Below are 19476 nucleotides of genomic sequence, written 5' to 3' on the forward strand. Positions count from 1 at the left end.
TAGCTCCGGCCAGGGAGCAGGTCCCGGGTGCAGGTGTCGTTCAAGCAGGCCAGGCCCGGCCCCACGTCATAGGCAAATTCCCGCGGGAGGGGGGGCTCCTCAAACAGGGGGCTGCAGGGGGGCACCAGGAAGCCCTGGGGCACCTTGTAGGTGGCATTGTCCCCTGGGGACAGACAGCAACATGGAGTAACAGCCCAGGAATCCAGGAGTCCTGGCTCCCAGCACTAACCACTAGACCCCACTCCCCTCCCCAAGCCAGGGAGAGAACCCAGGAATCCTGGCTCCCAGCCCCCTCCCCCTGCTCTAACCAGAAGACCCCACTCCCCTCCCCATACCTGAAGGCTGTACGTGCACCTGGATCGTGGCCGATGCCCGGGGTGCCTGGCTGGGGTCCACGCTCACCTGGCGCCATCGCTCGTAGAGGCAGTACGCAGGGCGCAGGCGCAGAATGGTGGAGAGGCGAGAGGATTCGGAGTACAGCCTCACAGGGTAATCTGGGGGGCAGGATGGGGGGAGGGGGGCAAAGTGAGAGCCTGCCCAGAGCAGCCCAACTCCTCCCCAAGCCAGGGAGAGAACCCAGGAGTCCTGGCTCCCAGCCCCCTCCCCCACGAACCACTAGACCCCACTTCCCTCCCAGAGTGGGAGAAAGAACCCAGGAGTCCTGGACAGGGCTCAGCTGTGGCCAGTCCCTCCTCTCTGCCCCCAGCTGCACGGGGAGGGGCCAGGGTGCTGGGGGGGGCCCCAGGCCAACTCACCCAGGGGAGGCAGCGAGACAGCCCCCAGACTCAGCCAGAGGAGAAGGAAAAGGGGCCCCAAACACTGGCTCGCCATAGCTGCTCCGGCCACCCCCAGCAACAGCTACCATGAGCCACCGGGGAGGGGGAATAAATAAATCCTGCCCCCATCAGGGGCAGCTGGGTGGGGCGGGGCCCCCAGAGCTGAGATTTAAATGGGAAGAGACCCCCCCCCCCCCCGCCCATGTGATCTGGCTGTGGGTGCCCCGGGGGGGAGGGAGGACTCATCCCCCTCCCCCAACCCCCTGCCCCCATCCCTCTGTCTGTGCCCTGGGATACTGATCCGCCATCCCCACCCCGCCCCCCTGTCCATGCCCATCCGACTGTCTCTTCCCTGCGAGGGGGGGTTAACCCCCCCATCTCACCTCCCCAAACCCCCCAGCCGCCGGCAGCCCCACCCCCCGGTTCCGTGTCCCTGGCCGCGTCGCTCCATTAATTTAATGAAACGATTTTCCTCTCTGGTCCCCCCGCCCCCCGCTCTCCAGTCCCAATTAACCGCCTGGGGGCGAGCGCCGGGCGATTGATATCCGGCTTGCCCGCCTGGCACAGCCCGCCAGGCCTCCCTTCCCGGCCCGGCCCCTCTGCCCCACGCTGGCCTCTCTGGAAATAACCCAGCATCGTCTGCATTCCCCCCCTCGATCAGCCCCCCCGGATCCATCCTGGGGCTTCAGCATCGACAGGCCCTGCAATGCACAGAGAACCCAGGAGTCCGGGCTCCCAGCCCCCCCCCTGCTCTAACCACTAGGCCCCACTCCCCTCCCAGAGCCAGGGATCCTCTCAGCCCTCCCTGCTCTAACCACTAGACCCCCCATCCCCTCCCAGAGCCAGGGGGATAAACAGGTTTCGGGGGAACTAGGGTTTTCCCAGGGCTGGGCCACCCAAGCTGCGGCCCTTGTGACATGGGCCTGGGGCGGGAGTCTCATGGGGTCCCCATAGATCCCCAGAGCCCTGCTGCCCCCCCACGGGGTACTGGGCCCCCCAGAGTGGGCGCAATATGGGGACGGTTGCCTCTGGGCCCACGTCCTAGAGGATGCCCCCCCGCCCCAGCTGGGAGACACGGCCCAGCCCCCCTTTCCCCGCCAGCTCGTTAGGGTGCCGGCTAACGAGTCCGGCGCTAATGAGCCCTGGAGAGCGAGACACCCCCCGGAACCACCCACTCGCCATCGACAGCCGGCTGGGCCGGCAGTGAATCACGGGCGGGGGCCGGGGGCTTCGTTAGCGACGCCGTCTAACGAGGCCTTCGAGCGGGGGAGGGGCGGGCAATTAGAAGCCGCAGGCCAAGGGGTTCCGTCTGTCCCATCGACTCTGAGCTCCCAGCCTCCCCCCCAGGCGTCAGACTTGGGGGTCCCAGGAGCCCCCCGCCGCCCCAGCTGGTTCATTAACATCTCGGTCCACGCACGGGGTCGGGGACCCCCCCCAGCTCGGCAGCGGCGCCATCGATCCACGCCCCCGACACCCCCGCCGGCCGCCCGGGCCTGCGTCACGCCGGGAGCGGGGAGGGGTCTGGGGGGGCTGGCGGACGGGTATAAATCGCGCCGGGGAGCTGGGGCCAGGGAGACGGGGGGGTTGCTGGGCTGTGCACCGCTTCGGGGATCACAGGTAACCTGCGGAGGGTGCTGGGGGCCCGGGGGGCTGGGCTGGGGTTCTGGGCTGAGCCTGGGGGGGCACCGTTGGGCTGGGGGAGAGGGGGCTGGGCTGGGGGGCTGGGCTCAGCCCGGGGGGCGCCGTTGGGCTGGGGGAGAGGGGGCTGGGCTGGGGGGCTGGGTTCAGCCCTGGGGGCGCTGTTGGGCTGGGGGAGAGGGGGCTGGGCTGGGGGGCTGGGCTCAGCCCGGGGGGGCGCCGTTGGGCTGGGGGAGAGGGGGTTGGGCTGGGGGGCTGGGCTCAGCCTGGGGGGCACCGTTGGGCTGGGGGAGAGGGGGCTGGGCTGGGGGGCTGGGCTCAGCCTGGGGGGTGCCGTTGGGCTGGGGGAGAGGGGGCTTGGCTGGGGGGCTGGGCTGGGGGGCTGGGCTCAGCTTGGGGGGGTGCCGCTGGGCTGGGGGAGGTGCTGGTACCAGCGGAGCCAGGCAAGGTGGGGGCTGGGAGCGGAGGAGGAGATCTTGGGCTCGGCCGCCTGGGGAGGGGCTGGTGGGGGGCTGTGTCCAGGGGCCTCTGACCCTGTTTCCGTCCCCCCAGGGCTGGAGATGACGCCCCACCCGGCACTGGGAGAAGTCTGGTTCCCGTCACTTTCCTCCTGGGCTGCTGCTTGCTCCTGTGCTCAGGGGCTCGGCTCCCCCCGTCGTATCCCCCCAACAGGTACAGCCCCCCCCCCCCAAGAGCTGGGGAGAGAACCCAGGAGTCCTGGCTCCCAGACCCCCCGCTCTAACCATTAGACCTCACTCCCCTCCCAGAGCTGGGGAGAGAACCCAGGAGTCCGGGGCTGTCTCTGTCTCTCTCTCTCTCTCTCTCTCTCTCTCTGCCTAGGCTGTGGATGCGGGATGCCCCACAGGACCCCGCCGACCCCGGCGAACGCCCCCTGGCTTGGGACCTGCAGCTGCCGTCCATCACCCTGCAGGACTGGAGCCTCCGGATGCTGTCCGGAGAGGGGCGAAGCAGGAAGTCCCGCCTCTGGAGCGGGCCAAGCCAGGAAGTCCCGCCTGCGGAGCTGGCCCCGGGCTGGGGCGGGAAGAGGAGCATCGTGGTGGCGGACGACGCGGCTTTCCGGGAGCGGAGCAAGATGCTGACGGCCATGGAGCGCCAGAAATGGCTCAACTCCTACATGCAGAAACTGCTGGTGGTGAACCCCGACTGAGGGGGGGGGGCCGCATCCGTCTGTCCCGCCGTCCGGGGGCCGTGCGCCCCCAATAAAGGATCTTTACTTTCCGTCTGGTGACTCAGAGCCTAAAGCCAGTGGCCGGTGTTTTCATTGGGGAGGGATGGGGTGTGTGGAGAGAGGGGGTGGGGGTGGAAGGAGGGGTCCGTGGGGCTGGCTGTGAGGGGTGGGGGCATGGAGGGCTGGGGGGCTCTGTGTGGGGCTGGCTGACATATCTGGGGCTTGGCCCAGCTGGATTCCATCCCAGTCGACGCCCCCCCCCCCCCCGTGCCAAATCCTGGGGACCCCTGGATGGACGTTGGGTCAGGATTTGTGGGTGAGGAGAAACTGCCCCCCCGGCCCCCCGCAGACCATCCCCCCCTCCTGCAGGTCAGCACAGACAGACGCACACGCAGACAGACACAGACAGAAGGACACACAGATGGACGGACACACACACACACACACACACACACACAGACGGACTGTCACGGAGTTTGGGGGTGTCAGGGCCCTAGGCTGGTTGCGGGGGCGTTCCTAGCAGCAGTTTCCACGGAGCCCAAGGTGGGGGTCAGAGCTTTGAGGGGTGTGCTGGAAATGGGGGGATGGACTTGGGGGGCGGGGAACCCATGGGGCTCTTCCCCTCCCCCAGGTCTCTGTGCACCCCCAGACCTCCCTGCTCCTGCCATTGGGCTCCCCCCTGCCCTGGGGCTCCCTCCCACCTGCTACCTGCTCCCCATCTCCATGGGCTCCCTGCCCATCCTCCCCCCATCCTGAGGGTCCCCCTACCCCCATCTGTACCCTTCTCCCCATGGGCTGGGGTCTTTGGGGGGCTTACCCCCATTCCCTCCTTCCCAGATGGTGCGTGGAAGTGCCGGGAGCCCCCTTGCTGTGACCCCCAAGACCCCCAGTCTCTCACCCCTGCCAGGCCGGGGGTCTCCCGATTCTGCCCCATGGGGGGGCTCTCACCCCAGCCCTGGCGGTGCCCCTTACTCCCGCCCTGCAGCCCCCTGCTACCCCAGCCCTTGGGCCTCCCCCCAGCCCTGTTGGTGTCCTGGTGATAAAGTGGGAATTTCCCACAATAGTCTGTGCGTGCCTCAGTTTCCCCACGAGCTGTGTGGTTAGCTAGCGGAGGGGGAGAAGGTGGTTCCCCCTTTGCAGTGACCCAGAGCCCCAGGTATGACTGAGCCTGGCAACCTGAGCCCAGCCCGGCCCGCTGGCACCCAGCAGCTAACGCCCGTGGGCGCCCCCTGGGCAGGGAGCCGGCCGGGTGCGACCAGCTGCAGGACAAAGTGTTGGGAGGAGCCGGGGGGGGTTGCTCCATGTGGGGCAGCTGGGGGCACCGGGCACTAAGGGGTCGGGGGGGGGGCCTCTGGGCTCAGGCCCGACCGAGCCGGCCTTGGCTGTAATTTCTGTTCTCGGCGCTAACCCAGGACTCTCCGCTCTGCGCCCAGACCCACAACTACCCCCTGCGCTCCCCCCCCCGGCTGAGTCACTCTCCAGCCCGGAGCTGGGGGGCCTGGCTCCCTCTGGGGGGGTCCGTCTAGCCCCAGGGCCCAGCCTGGGGCACTTGCTGCAGGGGGCTCTGGACTGACCCGGGGGGGGGGTTCCCAGGGGGCGGGAAGCCGAGGGCTCACCCCAGTGAGAGCGACCCCGAGGAGGCTGCCGACCCACAGATTCCTGCTGTATCACTCCTAAGCTTCTTGCAGGGGCGGGGGAGAGAACCCAGGAGTCCTAGTTCCCAGCCCCCCTGCTCTAACCACTATATCCCACTCCCCTCCCAGAGCTGGGGGAGAACCCAGGAGTCTTGGCTCCCAGCCCCCCGCCCCACCCCAAGCACCACACAGGTATATCGAGCAGTGAAATATATTTATTGGCTGGTTGCTTAGGGCGACCTCGCCCCCCTGAGGTGGGGGGCTGAGTCTGGGGAGGGTCTGTTCCCCCAGGATCCCCGCAGGACTCGTGGGTCCCCGGCCCCATCTGTGCCCTCCGTCGCGGGCCGCCGGCGGTCCCAGCCGCCGTGCTCAGGGAGCGTCGGGTTGACATCCAGCTCCGGGATGCGTCGCGGGGAGGCGCTGGCTGCAGCTGTGTCAAGTGCCCTGTACTGCAGAGGGGGAGTCTCCCGGGAGTCCACAGCCCCGTCACTGTCCCCCATGCCGCATGATGACTAGGGCGTTCTGGGGGGCCATGGGAGGGGAAACTGAGGCAATGAGTGACGGAGAAGGGACGTACCCCCAAAGACACATGCGGAAGCAGTCGCAGAGCCGGGGAGAGAACCCAGGAGTCCAGACCCCCGCTCTAACCACTAACCGCACTCCCCTGCCAGAATCACACTAGGGCAGGAAGTGGAATGGGGTACCCGGGGGCGACTCCCCCTTGCTTGGCCAGGGGGCATCACACTAGGGGGCTGGCAGCGGCAGAACAGGACAGGGGGCAGGTCTGCGTGGAAGGCCACGAGATGGGGGGGTGTCCGAGGTGGGGGGGCAGATGGGGGAGGGCTGAGCATGTCCACACCAGGGCAGGGGGCACTGCTCTGGGGTGTGCGCCTGTCACCGTGAGGGGGGGCTCCTGGCATAGGCAGATTGGCGGGGACCGGGGGCTAGGGCTGCCCAGCGGCATTGGGGAGGGCAGACGATCCAGGGCCCCAGCTCTGAAGGAGGGAAGGAGACAGAGACCCCTTGGTTAGCTCCATGGGCAAGCCCCCGCCCCCCAGGGCCAGTGTGAGAACCCAGGAGTCCTGGCTCCCAGCCCCCCCCTCCCCCCGCTCTAACCACCAGACCCCACTCCCCTCCCAGAGCCAGGGAGAGAACCCAGGAGTCCTGGTTCCCAGCGCCCCCTGCTCTAACCACCAAACCCCACTCCCCTCCCAGAGCCAGGGAGAGAACCCAGGAGTCCTGGCTCCCAGCCCCCCCCACTTTTACTCACTACCCCCCTCACCCCGCCAGGGTCTGGCCCTGGCACTCACCTGGAAGACACAGGGAGGAGAGGAAATCCAGCAAGGTCTGGAGGCCGCGCTCGGCCGGGGGGCGCAGGGGGCACCTGGAGGAGAGAGGGGCGGGTGAGTGGGGTGCAGAGAGGGGCGCTGAAGGGGGCAGGGGGCGCCTGGAGGAGAGAGGGGCGGGTGAGTGGGAGCAGAGAGGGGCGCTGAAGGGGGCAGGGGGGCGCCTGGAGGAGAGAGGGGCGGGTGAGTGGGGTGCAGAGAGGGGCGCTGAAGGGGGCAGGGGGGCACCTGGAGGAGAGAGGGGCGGGTGAGTGGGGTGCAGAGAGGGCCCTGAAGGGGGCAGGGGGGCGCCTGGAGGAGAGAGGGGCGGGTGAGTGGGGTGCAGAGGGGCGCTGAAGGGGCAGGGGGGCACCTGGAGGAGAGAGGCGCGGGTGAGTGGGGTGCAGAGAGGGGCGCTGAAGGGGGCAGGGGGGCACCTGGAGGAGAGAGGCGCGGGTGAGTGGGGAGCAGAGAGGGGCGCTGAAGGGGGCAGGGGGGCACCTGGAGGAGAGAGGCGCGGGTGAGTGGGGTGCAGAGAGGGGCCCTGAAGGGGGCAGGGGGGCGTGGCCAGGGACTCACCATCGAACCTCCACCTCCAGCTGCACCGGCTCCTCCGCAGCCTCCCGCTTCCCGGCTAAGGCCCCCTTATCCATCAGCGGGCGGTGGGCGTCTGCGAGAGAGAGGGTGAGGGGGCCTGTGGGCCCGGACGCCTGGGTTCTATCCGGCTCTGGAGGGGAGTGGGTCTAGTGGTTAGAGCAGGGTGGGCTGGGAACCAGGACGCCTGGGTTCTATCCCGGCTCTGGGAAGGGGGTGGGGTCTAGTGGTTAGAGCAGGGGAGGCTGGGAACCAGGACTCCTGGGTTCTCTCCCAGGGAGGGTGGGAAGGTGGCATGGTGCGGGGCGGGAGGGGAAGCCAGGATGCCTGGGTTCTCTCCTGGGGGGGGCAGGACGCCTGGGTTCTCTCCCGGGGAGGGGAGGGGGAGCCAGGATGCCTGGGTTCTCTCCCGGGGCGGGGGGGAGGGGGAGCCAGGACGCCTGGGTTCTCTCCCCGGGCGAGGGGGAAGGGGGAGCCAAGGACGCCTGGGTTCTCTCCGGGGCGGGGGGGGAGGGGGAGCCAGGACGCCTGGGTTCTCTCCCGGGGCGGGGGGGAGGGGGAGCCAGGACGCCTGGGTTCTCTCCCGGGGCGGGGGGGGAGGGGGAGCCAGGACGCCTGGGTTCTCTCCCGGGGAGGGGAGGGGGAGCCAGGACGCCTGGGTTCTCTCCTGGGGGGGGCAGGACGCCTGGGTTCTCTCCCGGGGAGGGGAGGGGGAGCCAGGACACCTGGGTTCTCTCCTGGGGGGGGCAGGACGCCTGGGTTCTCTCCCGGGGAGGGGAAGGGGAGCCAGGACGCCTGGGTTCTCTCCCGGGGGGGGGGGGCGCAGCGTGTGGGGGGGGTACTCCACGAGGGCCCAGCAAGTAGCCTGCACTGTTCAGGGTCCAGCCACGTTTGTCTTTGAGCTGCAGAAAAAATCCCCATTAATCGAGTAGCTCTACCCCCCCCCCCAATCTGAGCTCCCCCCACCCGCGACTGGGATAGCCCAGGACCCCAGCAGAGGCCTGGTGGGGATCGTACCATTCAGGGGGCTCCGGGGGTCCAGGCTTCTGCCACCTCAGTGGCGATAGGTGGGGATGGAGGAGACAGGCCCAGGAGGGGGCACTGGGGAGGGGCTGGCAGGAGGGGGGGTCTGGGGGGCCTCTCACCATCAGAGGGATCCCGGTGCACTTCGCCCAGCAGCCCCCACAGGGCCAGAGAGATGCAGAGCACAGCAGGGGTCCCCATCTGTGAAAGAGAGAGAGAACCCAGGAGTCCTGGCTCCCAGCCCCCCCCCCTCCATTCTATCCACTAGACCCCCCCTCCCCTCCCAGAGCTGGGGAGAGAACCCAGGAGTCCTGGCTCCCAGCCCCCCCGCCCCCGCATTCTATCCACTAGACCCCACTGCTCTCCCAGAGCTGGGATAGAACCCAGGCGTCCGGGCTCCCTCTATCTCTGCCCCCCCAAACTCGCTGTTCATCACACACACACTTGGCTTTACCCTCAGCCCACTGCACCATAGGATATTTCTGTCCTCCCCCCAGCAAAAAAACCCTCCCATCCCACTGACCCAGCCCTGCCCCCACAGCTCTGCCAATGCCCCTCAAACCCGACTAGCAGCCCCCTGCTAGCCCAGCCCTGGGCTACCCCCCAGCCCCGCTGGTGCCCCTCACTCCCAACCCGCAGCTCCCTGCTAACCCAGTTCCACCGGTGCCCCTCACTCCCGACCCGCAGCCCCTGCTAGCCCAGCCCTGCCGGTGCCCCTCACTCCCGACCCGCAGCCCCTGCCAGCCCAGCCCTGGGCTCCCCCCAGCCCTGCCGGTGCCCCTCAGTCCTGACCTGTGGCAGGGCCCGACTCTGGGGGGCTGGGGGAATCTCACCTCAAATTCTGCCCCGCTCTGGTTGTGGCTGGGGGATCAGGCACCGGATTTATACAGGGCAGGGGCTGCAGGCAGATGGGTGCGTCATGCCTGGGGGGGTGTAGCTAATCGCCCCCCATGGATTCGGGGGGGGGGGGCTTGTTCATTTATTTTGCCTCTAATTTCTCTTTTCCACTTAGTCAGAAAATGGGCTGAAAATTGGTGTAATTAGCTCTAATTGACTCCAGCACACAGGTGGGGGGGGCAGGAGTGGGGAACTGGGGGGATTCTAGGGGCGCGGGGGCTCAAGGGGAAATTGGCGGGGGCAGCCGGATGCCTGGGTTCTATTCCAGGCACTACCTGCATATATTGGGGGGGGGGGGGGCTGGGCACATCTCACCATGCCTCAGTTTCCCCATTACTGAAAAGACGCTAATGAGCCTAGTCCTGACCTGGGTCCCATCCCGCTTTAACCACTGACTGGACCCCACCCCCTCCCTGAGTCAGGGAGAGAACCCAGGAGTCCTGGCTCCCAGGGCCCCCCCCACACACGTTGGCGGATGGTCCTTTATTCTCATAAGGGAGGTTGGGTAAGAGCCTCAGGCCTTGTCCCCATCAGCACAATTAGAGCATCCGTGTGAATCCTGGCCAAGGGCCCAGGGCACCTACTGAGTGCGTCACCAGCTCACGAGTGACTTCAGGGGCTCGGAGACACATCTGGGGGGGGCCACTGGGCTGTGGGTCGGGAGTGAGGGGCACTGGCAGGGCTGGGGGGTCAGGTCTGGGCTAGCAGGAGCTGCGGGTCGGGAGTGAGGGGCATCGGCAGAGCGGGGGTGGGGTGGGGGTGGGGGCTGGGTTAGCAGGGGGCTGCAGGTCGGGAGTGAGGGGCACCGGCAGGGCTGGGGGGGGTCAGGGGGGGGCTAGCAGGGGGCTGTGGGTCGGGAGTGAGGGACACTGGCAGAGCTGGGGGGGTTAGGAGGGGGCTAGCAGGGGGCTGTGGGTCGGGAGTGAGGGGCACCGGCAGGGCTGGGGGGAGCCCAGGGCTGGACTAGCAGAGGCTGTGGGTCGGGAGTGAGGGGCACCGGCAGGGCTGGGGGGAGCCCAGGGCTGGACTAGCAGGGGCTGCGGGTCGGGAGTGAGGGGCACCGGCAGGGTTGGGGGGAGCCCAGGGCCGGGCTAGCAGGGGCTGCGGGTCGGGAGTGAGGGGCACCGGCAGGGCTGGGGGGAGCCCAGGGCTGGGCTAGCAGGGGCTGCGGGTCGGGAGTGAGGGGCACCGGCAGGTCTGGGGGGGGCAGGGCTGGGCTAGCAGGGGCTGTGGGTCGGGACCGGCAGGGCTGGGCTAGCAGGGGCTGTGGGTCGGGAGTGAGGGGCACCGGCAGAGCGGGGGTGGGGTGGGGATGGGGGCTGGGCTAGCGGGGGCTGCAGGTCGGGAGTGAGGGGCACTGGCAGAGCTGGGGGGGGTCGGGGGGGTTAGCAGGGGGCTGCGGGTCGGGAGTGAGGGGCACCGGCAGGGCTGTGGGGGGCAGGGCTGGGCTGGCAGGGGCTGCGGGTCGGGAGTGAGGGGCACCGGCAGAGCTGGGGGGTGGAGGGGGCAGGGCTGGGTGGGCAGGGGGCTGCGAGTCGGGAGTGAGGGGCACTGGCAGAGCGGGGGTGGGGTGGGGGTGGGGGCTGGGCTAGCAGGGGCTGCAGGTCGGGAGTGAGGGGCACCTGCCAGGCTGGGGGCGGGGCCCCTCTAGGGGGCGCTATCTGCCCCCCCGCAACCTCTCTACCCCCCCCCCCCGCTTCCCTCTCTATGGTGCCCCCAGCGCTGATTGGCTGCTGCGTGGCGTGGGGGGAGGGGCGGCGCTGCCATTGGCTGCCGGGGGAGGTGTCCGGCGCGAGGCCTGTCCCGTGCTGGGCCCGGGAGCGGCTGCAGGGCGGGGCCGTGGGGGGCAGCGAGCCCCTGAGCCGGCTGCAGGTGAGGCGGGGTCTGGCCCACGCGTGGGAGAGCGGGTGGGTTTGCAGGGCGGTGCATTGGGGGAGGGGTGCATTGGTGGCCGGGGCGGAGGAGATGCATAAGGGCGGGGCGGTGCATTGGGGGCTGGGATGGTGCCCGGGGGGGGCTTTAGCGTGGGGAGATGCACTGGGGGGGTGCGGGGGGTGGGGCTGTGTTGCATTGCAGTGGGAGTTGCCTCGGGGGGAGGCGAGGGGGGTGTATACAGTGGGGAAGCTTTCAGGGTTGAGGGTGGGGTGTAGGAGTTGGGACTTGGGGAGGGGTGGCATGGGAGGGGGAGGGGTGGCGTGGGGAGTGGAGGGGTGGTGTGGGGGGTATGGGGTGTAGCAGCAGGGAGGGGGGATCTGCCTTGGGGTGCGTTAAAGGGGGCTGGGAGGAGGGGAGGTGGCTGCACTGAAGTGGGGGGTGCGGTGGGGATGCTGGAGGGAGGGCTGATGAGGGGCTGGGGGGAGAGAGGGCAGCTGGGGGGCATGATGCGGGATGGGGAGCAGCTGCTGTGGTGAGGGGTCACGTTTGGGGGTGAGGCCATTGGCAGTGGGGGAAGGGTAGGCTGGGGTTTGGTATTGGGGCAGCAGGAGGGCTAGGCTGGGGTTTGGTATTGGGGGCTGTGGGGGCAGGGCTAGGCTGGGGTTTGGTATTGGGGGCTGTGGGGGCAGGGCTAGGCTGGGGGGAGGTATTGGGGGGCTAGGCTGAGGGGAGATATTGGGGGGCTGTGGGGGGAGGGCTAGGCTGGAGGGAGGTTGTGGGGGGAGGGCTAGGCTGAGGGGAGGTATTGGGGGGGCTGTGGGGGGAGGGCTAGGCTGCGGGGAGGTGTTGGGGGAGGGCTAGGCTGCGGGGAGGTGTTGGCGGGAGGGCTAGGCTGGGGGGAGATATTGGGGGGCTGCGGGGGGAGGGCTAGGCTGGGGGAGATATTGGGGGGCTGTGGGGGGAGGGCTAGGCTGCAGGGAGGTGTTGGCGGGAGGGCTAGGCTGGGGGGAGATATTGGGGGGCTGCGGGGGGAGGGCTAGGCTGGGGGAGATATTGGGGGGCTGTGGGGGGAGGGCTAGGCTGCGGGGAGGTGTTGGGGGAGGGCTAGGCTGCGGGGAGGTGTTGGCGGGAGGGCTAGGCTGGGGGGAGGTATTGGGGGGGCTGCGGGGGGAGGGCTAGGCTGCGGGAAGGTATTGGGGGGGCTGTGGGGGGGGCTAGGCTGAGGGAAGGTTTTTGGGGGGCTGTGGGGGGGAGGGCTAGGCTGGGGGAGGTATTGGGGGGGCTGTGGGGGGAGGGCTAGGCTGGGGGGAGGTGTTGGGGGGCTGCGGGGGGATTGCAGGGCTGGTACTCAGTGCGGGAGGCAGTTCTCAGGGCCGGGCTGGGGTTCCCCACGCGGGAGGTGGCAGAGGCGCGAACCCAGGCGTCCTGGCTCCCCGCTCTAACGCTGTGGCCGGTTCCAGGGCCAGTCTGGAGCGATGATCGGGGCCGGGACCCCCGGGGGGGCCGTTTGATCTGCGCCCCGGCCGCCATGACCGAGTACAAGCTGGTGGTGGTGGGGGCTGGGGGCGTCGGCAAGAGCGCGCTCACCATCCAGCTCATCCAGAACCACTTCGTGGACGAGTACGACCCCACCATAGAGGTGAGACCCCCGCCCAGCCCCCCACGCCCCAGAGGGGCCCCTGCCTGCCCAGCCCCTGTGTGCCTCCCCAGAGGGGCCTCTATGTGCCCAGCCCCCAGGCCTCCCCCCCCTCAAGGGGCCCTCGCCTACCCAGCCCGTGTGCCTGCCCCAGAGGGGCCTCCATGTGCCCAGCCCCCAGGCCTCCCCCCCCCCCCCCCAAGGGGCCCTCGCCTACCCAGCCCCCGTATGCCTGCCCCAGAGGTGCCCCCGCGTGCCCCAAGGGGCCCCGTCTGTCAGGCGCTGGGGCACTCCAAGCCTGTCTCGTCCCCTCCCAGGACTCGTACCGGAAGCAGGTGGTGATCGACGGCGAGACGTGCCTGCTGGACATTCTGGACACGGCCGGGCAGGAAGAGTACAGCGCCATGCGCGACCAGTACATGCGCACGGGCGAGGGCTTCCTCTGTGTCTTCGCCATCAACAACGCAAAGTCCTTCGAAGACGTGCACCACTACAGGTCAGCGGGGTCCTTTCCCCAGCCCGGGGCGGCGCGTGGGTAGGTTGGGATAACGGGGGGCTGCGGGTTGGAGTTGAGAGGTACCGATGTGGCAGGGCTGTGGGGGAGCCCAGGCTGGGATAATGTGCGGACTGCGGGTCGGGGTTGAGGGACACCAGCAGGTCTGGGATAAAGAGGGGGCTGTGGGTTGAGATTGAGGAGCATTGGCAGAGCTGGGGGGAGCCCAGGGCTGGGATAATGGGGGGTTGGGGAACATCAGCAGAACTGGGGCGGGCAGGGCTGGGATAATGGGGGGCTTGTGATTTGGGGAGCATCAGCAGAGCTGGGGGAGCCCAGGGCTGGGATAATGGGGGGCTGTGATTTGGGGAACATCAGCAGAGCTGGGGGGAGCCCAGGGCTGGGATAATGGGGGGCTGTGCTTTGGGGAACATCAGCAGAGCTGGGGGGAGCCCAGGGCTGGGATAATGGGGGGCTGGGGGTTGGGGTTGGAACATCAGCAGAGCTGGGGGGAGCCAGGGCTGGGATAATGGGGGGCTGTGCGTTGGGGATCATCAGCAGAGCTGGGGGGAGCCAGGGCTGGGATAATGGGGGGCTGTGCGTTGGGGAACATCAGCAGAGCTGGGGGGAGCCCAGGGCTGGGATAATGGGGGGCTGTGCGTTGGGGAACATCAGCAGAGCTGGGGGGAGCCCAGGGCTGGGATAATGGGGGGCTGTGCATTGGGGATCATCGGCAGAGCTGGGGGGAGCCCAGGGCTGGGATAATGGGGGGCTGTGCGTTGGGGATCATCGGCAGAGCTGGGGGGAGCCCAGGGCTGGGATAATGGGGGGCTGTGCGTTGGGGATCATCGGCAGACCTTCGCACACCTTGCCTGGCTGTAGATCATGCTGTCCCCCGTTTTGTGGCGGCGCGCTGGGTTGCCGATTCAGGACCCGCTGGCACCAGTGAGCGTTGGCTCCGGCTCTGTATTGAAGCCAGAACAGCAGCCGCCTCTAGTCAGTGGCCCCTCAGGAGCCCAGGTGCTGTCTGGCCCAACCTCCTCTGTCCAGCCTGGCGTCCTTTCTGCCGGGCAGCAATGCCCCAGCCGAAGCTGCGGGATTGGGGGCGGATGGTGGTGGGGTCGGTCTTCTCTCCAGCCCCCGGCTGTGTACTTCAGCTCTGATGGCCCCTTTCCTTCTGCCCCAGGGAGCAGATCAGCAGGGTGAAGGATTCGGACGACGTCCCCATGGTCTTGGTCGGTAACAAGTGCGACCTGCCCTCTCGGACGGTGGACACCAAACAGGCGCAGGAGCTGGCGAAGAACTACGGGATCCCTTTCATTGAGACCTCGGCCAAAACCAGGCAGGTGCGTGGGGGACCCTGCTGGCGGTGGGGATGCAAAGCGACACTGGCCTGTTCCCTTGGCCCCAGAGCTGGCCGGAGAATTATTTATTTTATTTATTTTTTAAAATAAGTGGAAAATGCAAAATCTTTCGATTGGGGACGGCTGCTACCCATGTTCTCCTTGCTAGGCTGGGTCCCCTGGGTGCCCGATTCCAGAAGTGACTGGAGACTTCTGGCTAGTCTTGTTCTAACGCGTTTTGGGAGGGATATTAAAGACCTTGTGCATCAGAGCGAGGAGGAGACCTAGCATCTGGGGGTAGATGCCAGCGTCCGCGTTTTGGCACGTTTGTCATCCGCGCTAGGGCTCCTTAACTCTGCACCAGCCGTGCTTTCGGGCGGGGACTTTGTCTAAACCTCCATTTAGCTGCGTGTGTTTCTCTTCTCGCCCGTTCTGCTCTCGTCACGCCAGGGAGTGGAGGACGCTTTCTACACGCTGGTGCGGGAGATCCGGAAACACAAGGAGAAGATCAGCAACGGACGCAAGAAGAAATGCTCCAAGAAGAAGTGCGTGATCCTCTGAGGGACAGACTGGCGCGGGAGTGGCGAGGATCCTTCCGCCCCCCACCCTTCCCCTCCTGAGCCCTTTTGGTTTGTAAACTCCAGCAGCGCAGCGTCCAGCAACATCCTGATGCTTGGTTGGCTTTGGAGCAGCCGGGAGGAGAAGGCAGCAGAGACTAGGATGTGACTCTTTTGATTTCGTGGTTCCATTCGTCCCTGAAGCTCCAACTAAAAAGAAGTTTCAAAACTGCACCGATCTACCCTACCCCCTGACGTCGGCCCAGAGATGCCCTTCGTTTTCCTGGCTGTTTTTCATAGAAGGAAACATCCCCTGGAACGACTGTAGACAGAAGCGCGGGCAGCAAAACCCCAGCTGAGGGGTTGTAATTCCTCCCTGTCCGATCAAACACCAGGCTGTGGTAACACAGATACTAGTGTGGTTGAATCTCTGGTCCTGTTAGCAGCTATCCACGGCCCTCTGGTTTGCTCTCCAGTTGGAGAGCAGGTCTTCACCGGGACAAGAACAGCTGTGCCACCTTAGCGCACAACCTGTGGGCGCGATGGAGGGAAAGGGTCATTTGCTCCCCACAGAAATAAGAGCGTCCAGGCCGAGTGCAGTTTTGCAACAGTTGGAGGTTTTGTAAGTCCTGCAGTTAAGAAGGGTGCCAGGTTCTGGGGATGGCCCCACTCCATTGGCATACCTGGTGGGTGGGAAGCCAGGGACCACGGTGGGGTTTGGGTCCCTCAGAGCAGAGAGATAAGAAGGTCAATAGCTGTGTTTTGAGGGGAGTGATAGATTGGGGTTACCCTCTCTTCCGGCTGTTCCTGGGAAATCCGTGTAAGTTTTGGTGATTGGGAGCGGATCCAGCGGCTCGTGGAAAGGGCTCAGCTGTGTACGGATGCTCTGTTCCTGGGCCCCCCCCCCCCCCCACTGAAAGGCATTTCTCCCCCGATGCGCTGTGCAGAGAATGGGAGCTGCAAATAAACCAGTGAAGAAGTTAACCCAGCCACCCGCGTGCCCAGTCGGTCTGCATTTCCCAATTCTCGTGTCTCGGGCTGAAAAATCGTAGTTGACGTTGAGGGGGGAGCCTGGCTTGATTTCGGGGGAGGAAGGTGGGCGGGCAGAACGGGCGGATCCCTAGGAGACAGACCCTGAGTCCACCGTCATTTAGCTTTTGTCCACAGTTGTTGCTTCTACACAAACGCTCCAGGTCCCAGGGTGGCTGAGTCTTAAAGGTGTCAGTCTCCGCTTGCTCGCTGTGGCTGCGCCGAGCCTGCGGGACCAGGGTGGGATGTGCCAGGGTGGGAGCTGAGCACTAGACTCAAGGCTCTGGGGTGAGGGGTAACCCCGAGTGCTGACAGCAAGGGCTCTGCAGCTGTGGAGCTCGAGGCCAGGAGGTCTGGCTGCCGGAGCGGGGCCTTCGGTTGGGCTGCTTGGGGCAGGGATGGGCAGGGAGTTTAAAACCACCTTTTGTGATCCCCAGAGCTGGGGCCTGCCTGGGCCCCACTGTCAATAAAGCAGCCCCAGCTCTGCCCTCACTTACTGTGATTCCCACTGGCCCTAAGGAGTAGCCACAGAACCCTGCTCTGCCCCCGCTGGGCCCTGGGGGTAGAGAATAGCGCAGCCCAGTGCCCCCCGGCCATGCCCCCTCGAGAGCCTGTGGGGCAGAGAATAGCCACACGCCAGGACATTCCAGCCACAGCCTGCTCCGCTAAGCCCCTGCTGTGCCCTGTGGGCAGGGAATAGGCACCGTGCAGGGAGCCCCGGCCACACCCCTGCCCCATCCCCTATGCCAAGGGCTGGCAGCAAGGCCCTTAGGCCACTCAAAGCTGCCCGAGCAGCACCGAAGGGACCTCGGGCGACCGAGAACAAGGGCTGTCTGTGGGGGGACCCAGCAGGGACGTGACGGCTCAGGCTGCCCCCGCACTGACAGCCACGCTCCCAGTTCATTGGCCTGAACTGGCTTTTTATTTGCCTTCAAGGCAGAGCTGCTCCCAGCGAGGACGGCCAGCAGCTTAAAATGGACCTTCCCTGGCCCCCAAAGAGCTGCTTTCTCCAGTCGGGGTGGGAAGGGGTCACAAAGGTGGGGGCCTCAGGTACCGCAGCTGGAGGTGTGGCCACGCCAGCCCTGTCGGCATGGTCCAGCCAGGCTGCTGCCTGCATGGCAGCGCCAGATAGCACAGTGCTGGCAGCAAGAGGAGTGTCGCAAGCAGGGCCAGCAGCAGGCGGCTGGGGAGGAGGTGGGGCTGCGGCCGATGCAGAAGGCAAATCAGGCCCAAGCGAAACCTGCACAAAGAAACATGCTGCTTTTACAAAGGAGAGATGCTGCGGCTTTCTCCCTCTCATCCAGAATGCACCAGAGGTGCCCCCCCCATCAATCCCTCGGGAAGAAAGCTCCCACCAAGATAAAGTGGGGGTCGAAGATGTCCCATCCCCCCAAGTCTGATCTATGCATGGGGGCTGTAGCAGAGAAGAATTACCACCACCAGTGTTGGCAAACGCCCCCCTGCACACGCGGTTCAGAGTTCTCCGTTAACCCTGGGCGGATATTTTTATTTCACTTTAGACCAGGTTTATTTCACTTTCGCTTAAATCCTTCAGGACGCGGTTTAAGCTGACGTGAAAGGAGAGCGTCCACCCTGCAGTTTGCAGCCATCTAAACCGAGTGAAATTCGCTCCATTAGGCAACCTGGTGCCACTTTCTCCGGGGCGAGCCCTGAGCCTTGTCCGTTTCCCTTTCCGTCTGGATTCCTACGTTGCAAGGTCAGCACGGCCCTGTGATCCACTCTGAGCTCCTGTGGCCGGCTGCCTGAAGGACCACCCTGCCTTAACTGCTGACTGAAACAGACCAGGCCCGTGAGCGAAACAGCCAGGCTTGAGTTACATGTGGCCAGTGATGGAGAACTGACCCCCAGCCACTGGATCGTGTTACAGACCTTTGTCTGCTAGACTGAAGAGCCTGTGATGTCGGTACTGACAGAGTGTGATCAAGTCACCCCTTAACCATCTCTGGGAGCTAAATAGACGTGGCTCCTGGAGCCGTGTTTTCCAATCCTCTAACCGTTCCGGGGGCTCTTCTCTTAACCCTCTCCAATTTATCGACATCCTTGAGTTGCAGACACCGGAACTGGGCACTGGATTCCAGCAGGGCCAAATACAGAAGGAATATAACTACCTTGCTCCTCCTGGGGTTCCTGCTGTTTATACATCCTGGTGCTGTGTGTGATACAGCAGGAAAACCATTTTAGACTCCCCCACGCATTCTCTGGGACACCCGGGCGCTGGCCGGACAGAGCTCTTTGGTGGGAGAGTGGCACTGTGTAGCACGGGGGCGGGGTGGAGGACTGGGATTAGACCGAACTCTGCAGGGAGCTACTCACCATGGGGCTAAGGTTTCGAACCAGCAGTCCTGCCGCTGCTTCTGCTTGACGGGGGACAGCTGATTCCGCACGGGGACGAGTGCACCTTGCTGCAGGCCTCCCGCAGGGCTCCTGGAACAGAGAAGCCAAGCTTTGAATCCCGGTGCATCGTCACGATGAGGGATATTGAACAAGGCCGTTGGCTGGGCACTGTGGGGAGGGACAGCTTGAGGCTACGTGCTCCAGACACACGGTACGTCTACACGGTGATAAAAGACCTGTGGCTCTGGGTCTGCTGACTCAGGCTGCGGGGCTATAAGAGGTTCAGGTCCAGGCTGGAGCCTGGACTCTGAGACATTCCCCCTTGTGGGGTATCAGAGGCTAAATACACTCTGGTTTTATAGCCCCGAACCCTGTGAGCCCAATTCCGCTGACCCAGGCCAGCCACAGGTCTTTAATTGCAGCAGGGAGATACCCAGGCAGGGCCACTCACCTGCACAGAAGCTGAGAAAGTCACAGAGCCCGTTAGGAATAGCGAGAAGAGCTCGGTGAGATCCAGCCCGGCAGGACGACTAAAAGCATTCTAGACGCAGGCTGCACACTGTGCTCTGGCCCATGGGGGAATGGCAAACGCCCCCATTTCTAAGGGTGCCATCGGGCTTTTGCTGGAGTCGGGGAGAGCAGGAGAGCACCAGACGTGATCAGAGACTTAGAAAATGTGACCTTCTGGGGAAAGGCTGAAAGAACTGGGCAGTTTAGTGTAGAGAAGGCTGAGGGGGGAATAACTCTTCCAATATGGATGAGGTTGGTAGGTCTTACCGCCGAGGGTAAGACAAGAGGGAACCGGCTTTGTCGGCAGTGAGCGCCGTTTGGGTTGGATATTAGGAAAAGCTTTCTAGCTTTAAGACGTGCTCAGCAAGGGAACAGGTGACCAAGGGAGGCTGTGGAAACCCCGTTTACGACCAGCTTGGACAAACACCTCTCAGGGACGGTCTAGGTTTACTGGGTCTGTCCTCAGTGTGCGGGGTGGAGTAGATGACCTCTGGACGTCCCTTCTGTGGCTCTGAGCTGCTGGAAATGATCTTAGCTACCGGGAAGTCAGCAGAGCTCCGTGTGCCAGCTGCAAGACTGTTCCATCGCTCAGGGGTGTAACC

The 19476-nt window shown here is 65.7% G+C and overlaps 4 protein-coding genes across 9 annotated transcripts in view; 2 read left to right on the forward strand and 2 right to left on the reverse strand.

Annotated features, from left to right (window-relative positions):
• The first annotated feature begins 2914 nt into the window (after window positions 1–2914).
• Window positions 2915–3664, forward strand: PTH2 (parathyroid hormone 2). Its single transcript, XM_065571112.1, has 2 exons — window positions 2915–3086; window positions 3255–3664. The coding sequence occupies exon 2, from the start codon at window positions 3262–3264 to the stop codon at window positions 3580–3582; it is 321 nt and encodes a 106-aa protein (XP_065427184.1). The 5' UTR covers window positions 2915–3086; window positions 3255–3261; the 3' UTR covers window positions 3583–3664.
• A 1770-nt stretch (window positions 3665–5434) lies between these two features.
• Window positions 5435–9799, reverse strand: LOC112060920 (galanin peptides-like). The gene is made up of 6 exons (XM_065571111.1): window positions 9013–9799; window positions 8302–8380; window positions 8004–8058; window positions 7142–7232; window positions 6548–6621; window positions 5435–6232 (listed from the first exon to the last, which is right to left on the reverse strand). Exons 2-6 carry the CDS (start codon window positions 8302–8304, stop codon window positions 6132–6134), a joined length of 324 nt encoding a protein of 107 aa, XP_065427183.1. The 5' UTR covers window positions 8305–8380; window positions 9013–9799; the 3' UTR covers window positions 5435–6131.
• A 1015-nt stretch (window positions 9800–10814) lies between these two features.
• On the forward strand, window positions 10815–15972 carry LOC101951310 (GTPase HRas-like). 3 transcript variants are annotated; one of them, XM_005312820.4, is made up of 5 exons: window positions 10815–10948; window positions 12412–12590; window positions 12905–13083; window positions 14267–14426; window positions 14874–15972. In XM_005312820.4, exons 2-5 carry the CDS (start codon window positions 12480–12482, stop codon window positions 14982–14984), a joined length of 561 nt encoding a protein of 186 aa, XP_005312877.1. In that variant the 5' UTR covers window positions 10815–10948; window positions 12412–12479; the 3' UTR covers window positions 14985–15972. The 3 variants fall into 3 exon arrangements, with proteins under 3 accessions (XP_005312877.1, XP_065427170.1, XP_065427169.1); XM_065571098.1 differs by having other exon boundaries at window positions 10817–10948; window positions 14878–15972; XM_065571097.1 differs by having other exon boundaries at window positions 10946–10983.
• The window catches only part of KASH5 (KASH domain containing 5), a 34942-nt gene continuing 30751 nt past the window's right edge, over window positions 15286–19476 (reverse strand). For all 4 annotated transcript variants that reach the window (XM_065571056.1, XM_065571059.1, XM_065571058.1 and 1 more), the window contains 2 exons: window positions 18344–18454; window positions 15286–17249 (listed from right to left, as the gene is read on the reverse strand). In XM_065571056.1, coding sequence (XP_065427128.1) covers window positions 17039–17249; window positions 18344–18454 — 322 coding nt within the window. In that variant the 3' untranslated portion in view covers window positions 15286–17038. The remainder of the gene's footprint in view (window positions 17250–18343; window positions 18455–19476) is intronic.

Source organism: Chrysemys picta, chromosome 17, assembly GCF_011386835.1.
Source record: "Chrysemys picta bellii isolate R12L10 chromosome 17, ASM1138683v2, whole genome shotgun sequence".
In the NCBI taxonomy this organism is placed as follows: domain Eukaryota; kingdom Metazoa; phylum Chordata; order Testudines; family Emydidae; genus Chrysemys; species Chrysemys picta.

Excerpts from the sequence above, each read along its gene's own strand:
- PTH2 (XM_065571112.1), top strand. The coding sequence starts at position 3,262 with ATGCGGGATGCCCCACAGGACCCCGCCGACCCCGGCGAACGCCCCCTG.
- LOC112060920 (XM_065571111.1), bottom strand. Across the intron at positions 7,233-8,003 it reads AGGCTACTTGCTGGGCCCTC|ACGCCCACCGCCCGCTGATG; the intron begins GTGGAGTACCCC and ends TCTCTCTCGCAG. Across the intron at positions 6,233-6,547 it reads CTCCTCCCTGTGTCTTCCAG|AGCTGGGGCCCTGGATCGTC; the intron begins GTGAGTGCCAGG and ends TCCCTCCTTCAG.
- LOC101951310 (XM_005312820.4), top strand. The coding sequence starts at position 12,480 with ATGACCGAGTACAAGCTGGTGGTGGTGGGGGCTGGGGGCGTCGGCAAG. Across the intron at positions 13,084-14,266 it reads GAAGACGTGCACCACTACAG|GGAGCAGATCAGCAGGGTGA; the intron begins GTCAGCGGGGTC and ends CTTCTGCCCCAG. Across the intron at positions 14,427-14,873 it reads CCTCGGCCAAAACCAGGCAG|GGAGTGGAGGACGCTTTCTA; the intron begins GTGCGTGGGGGA and ends TCGTCACGCCAG.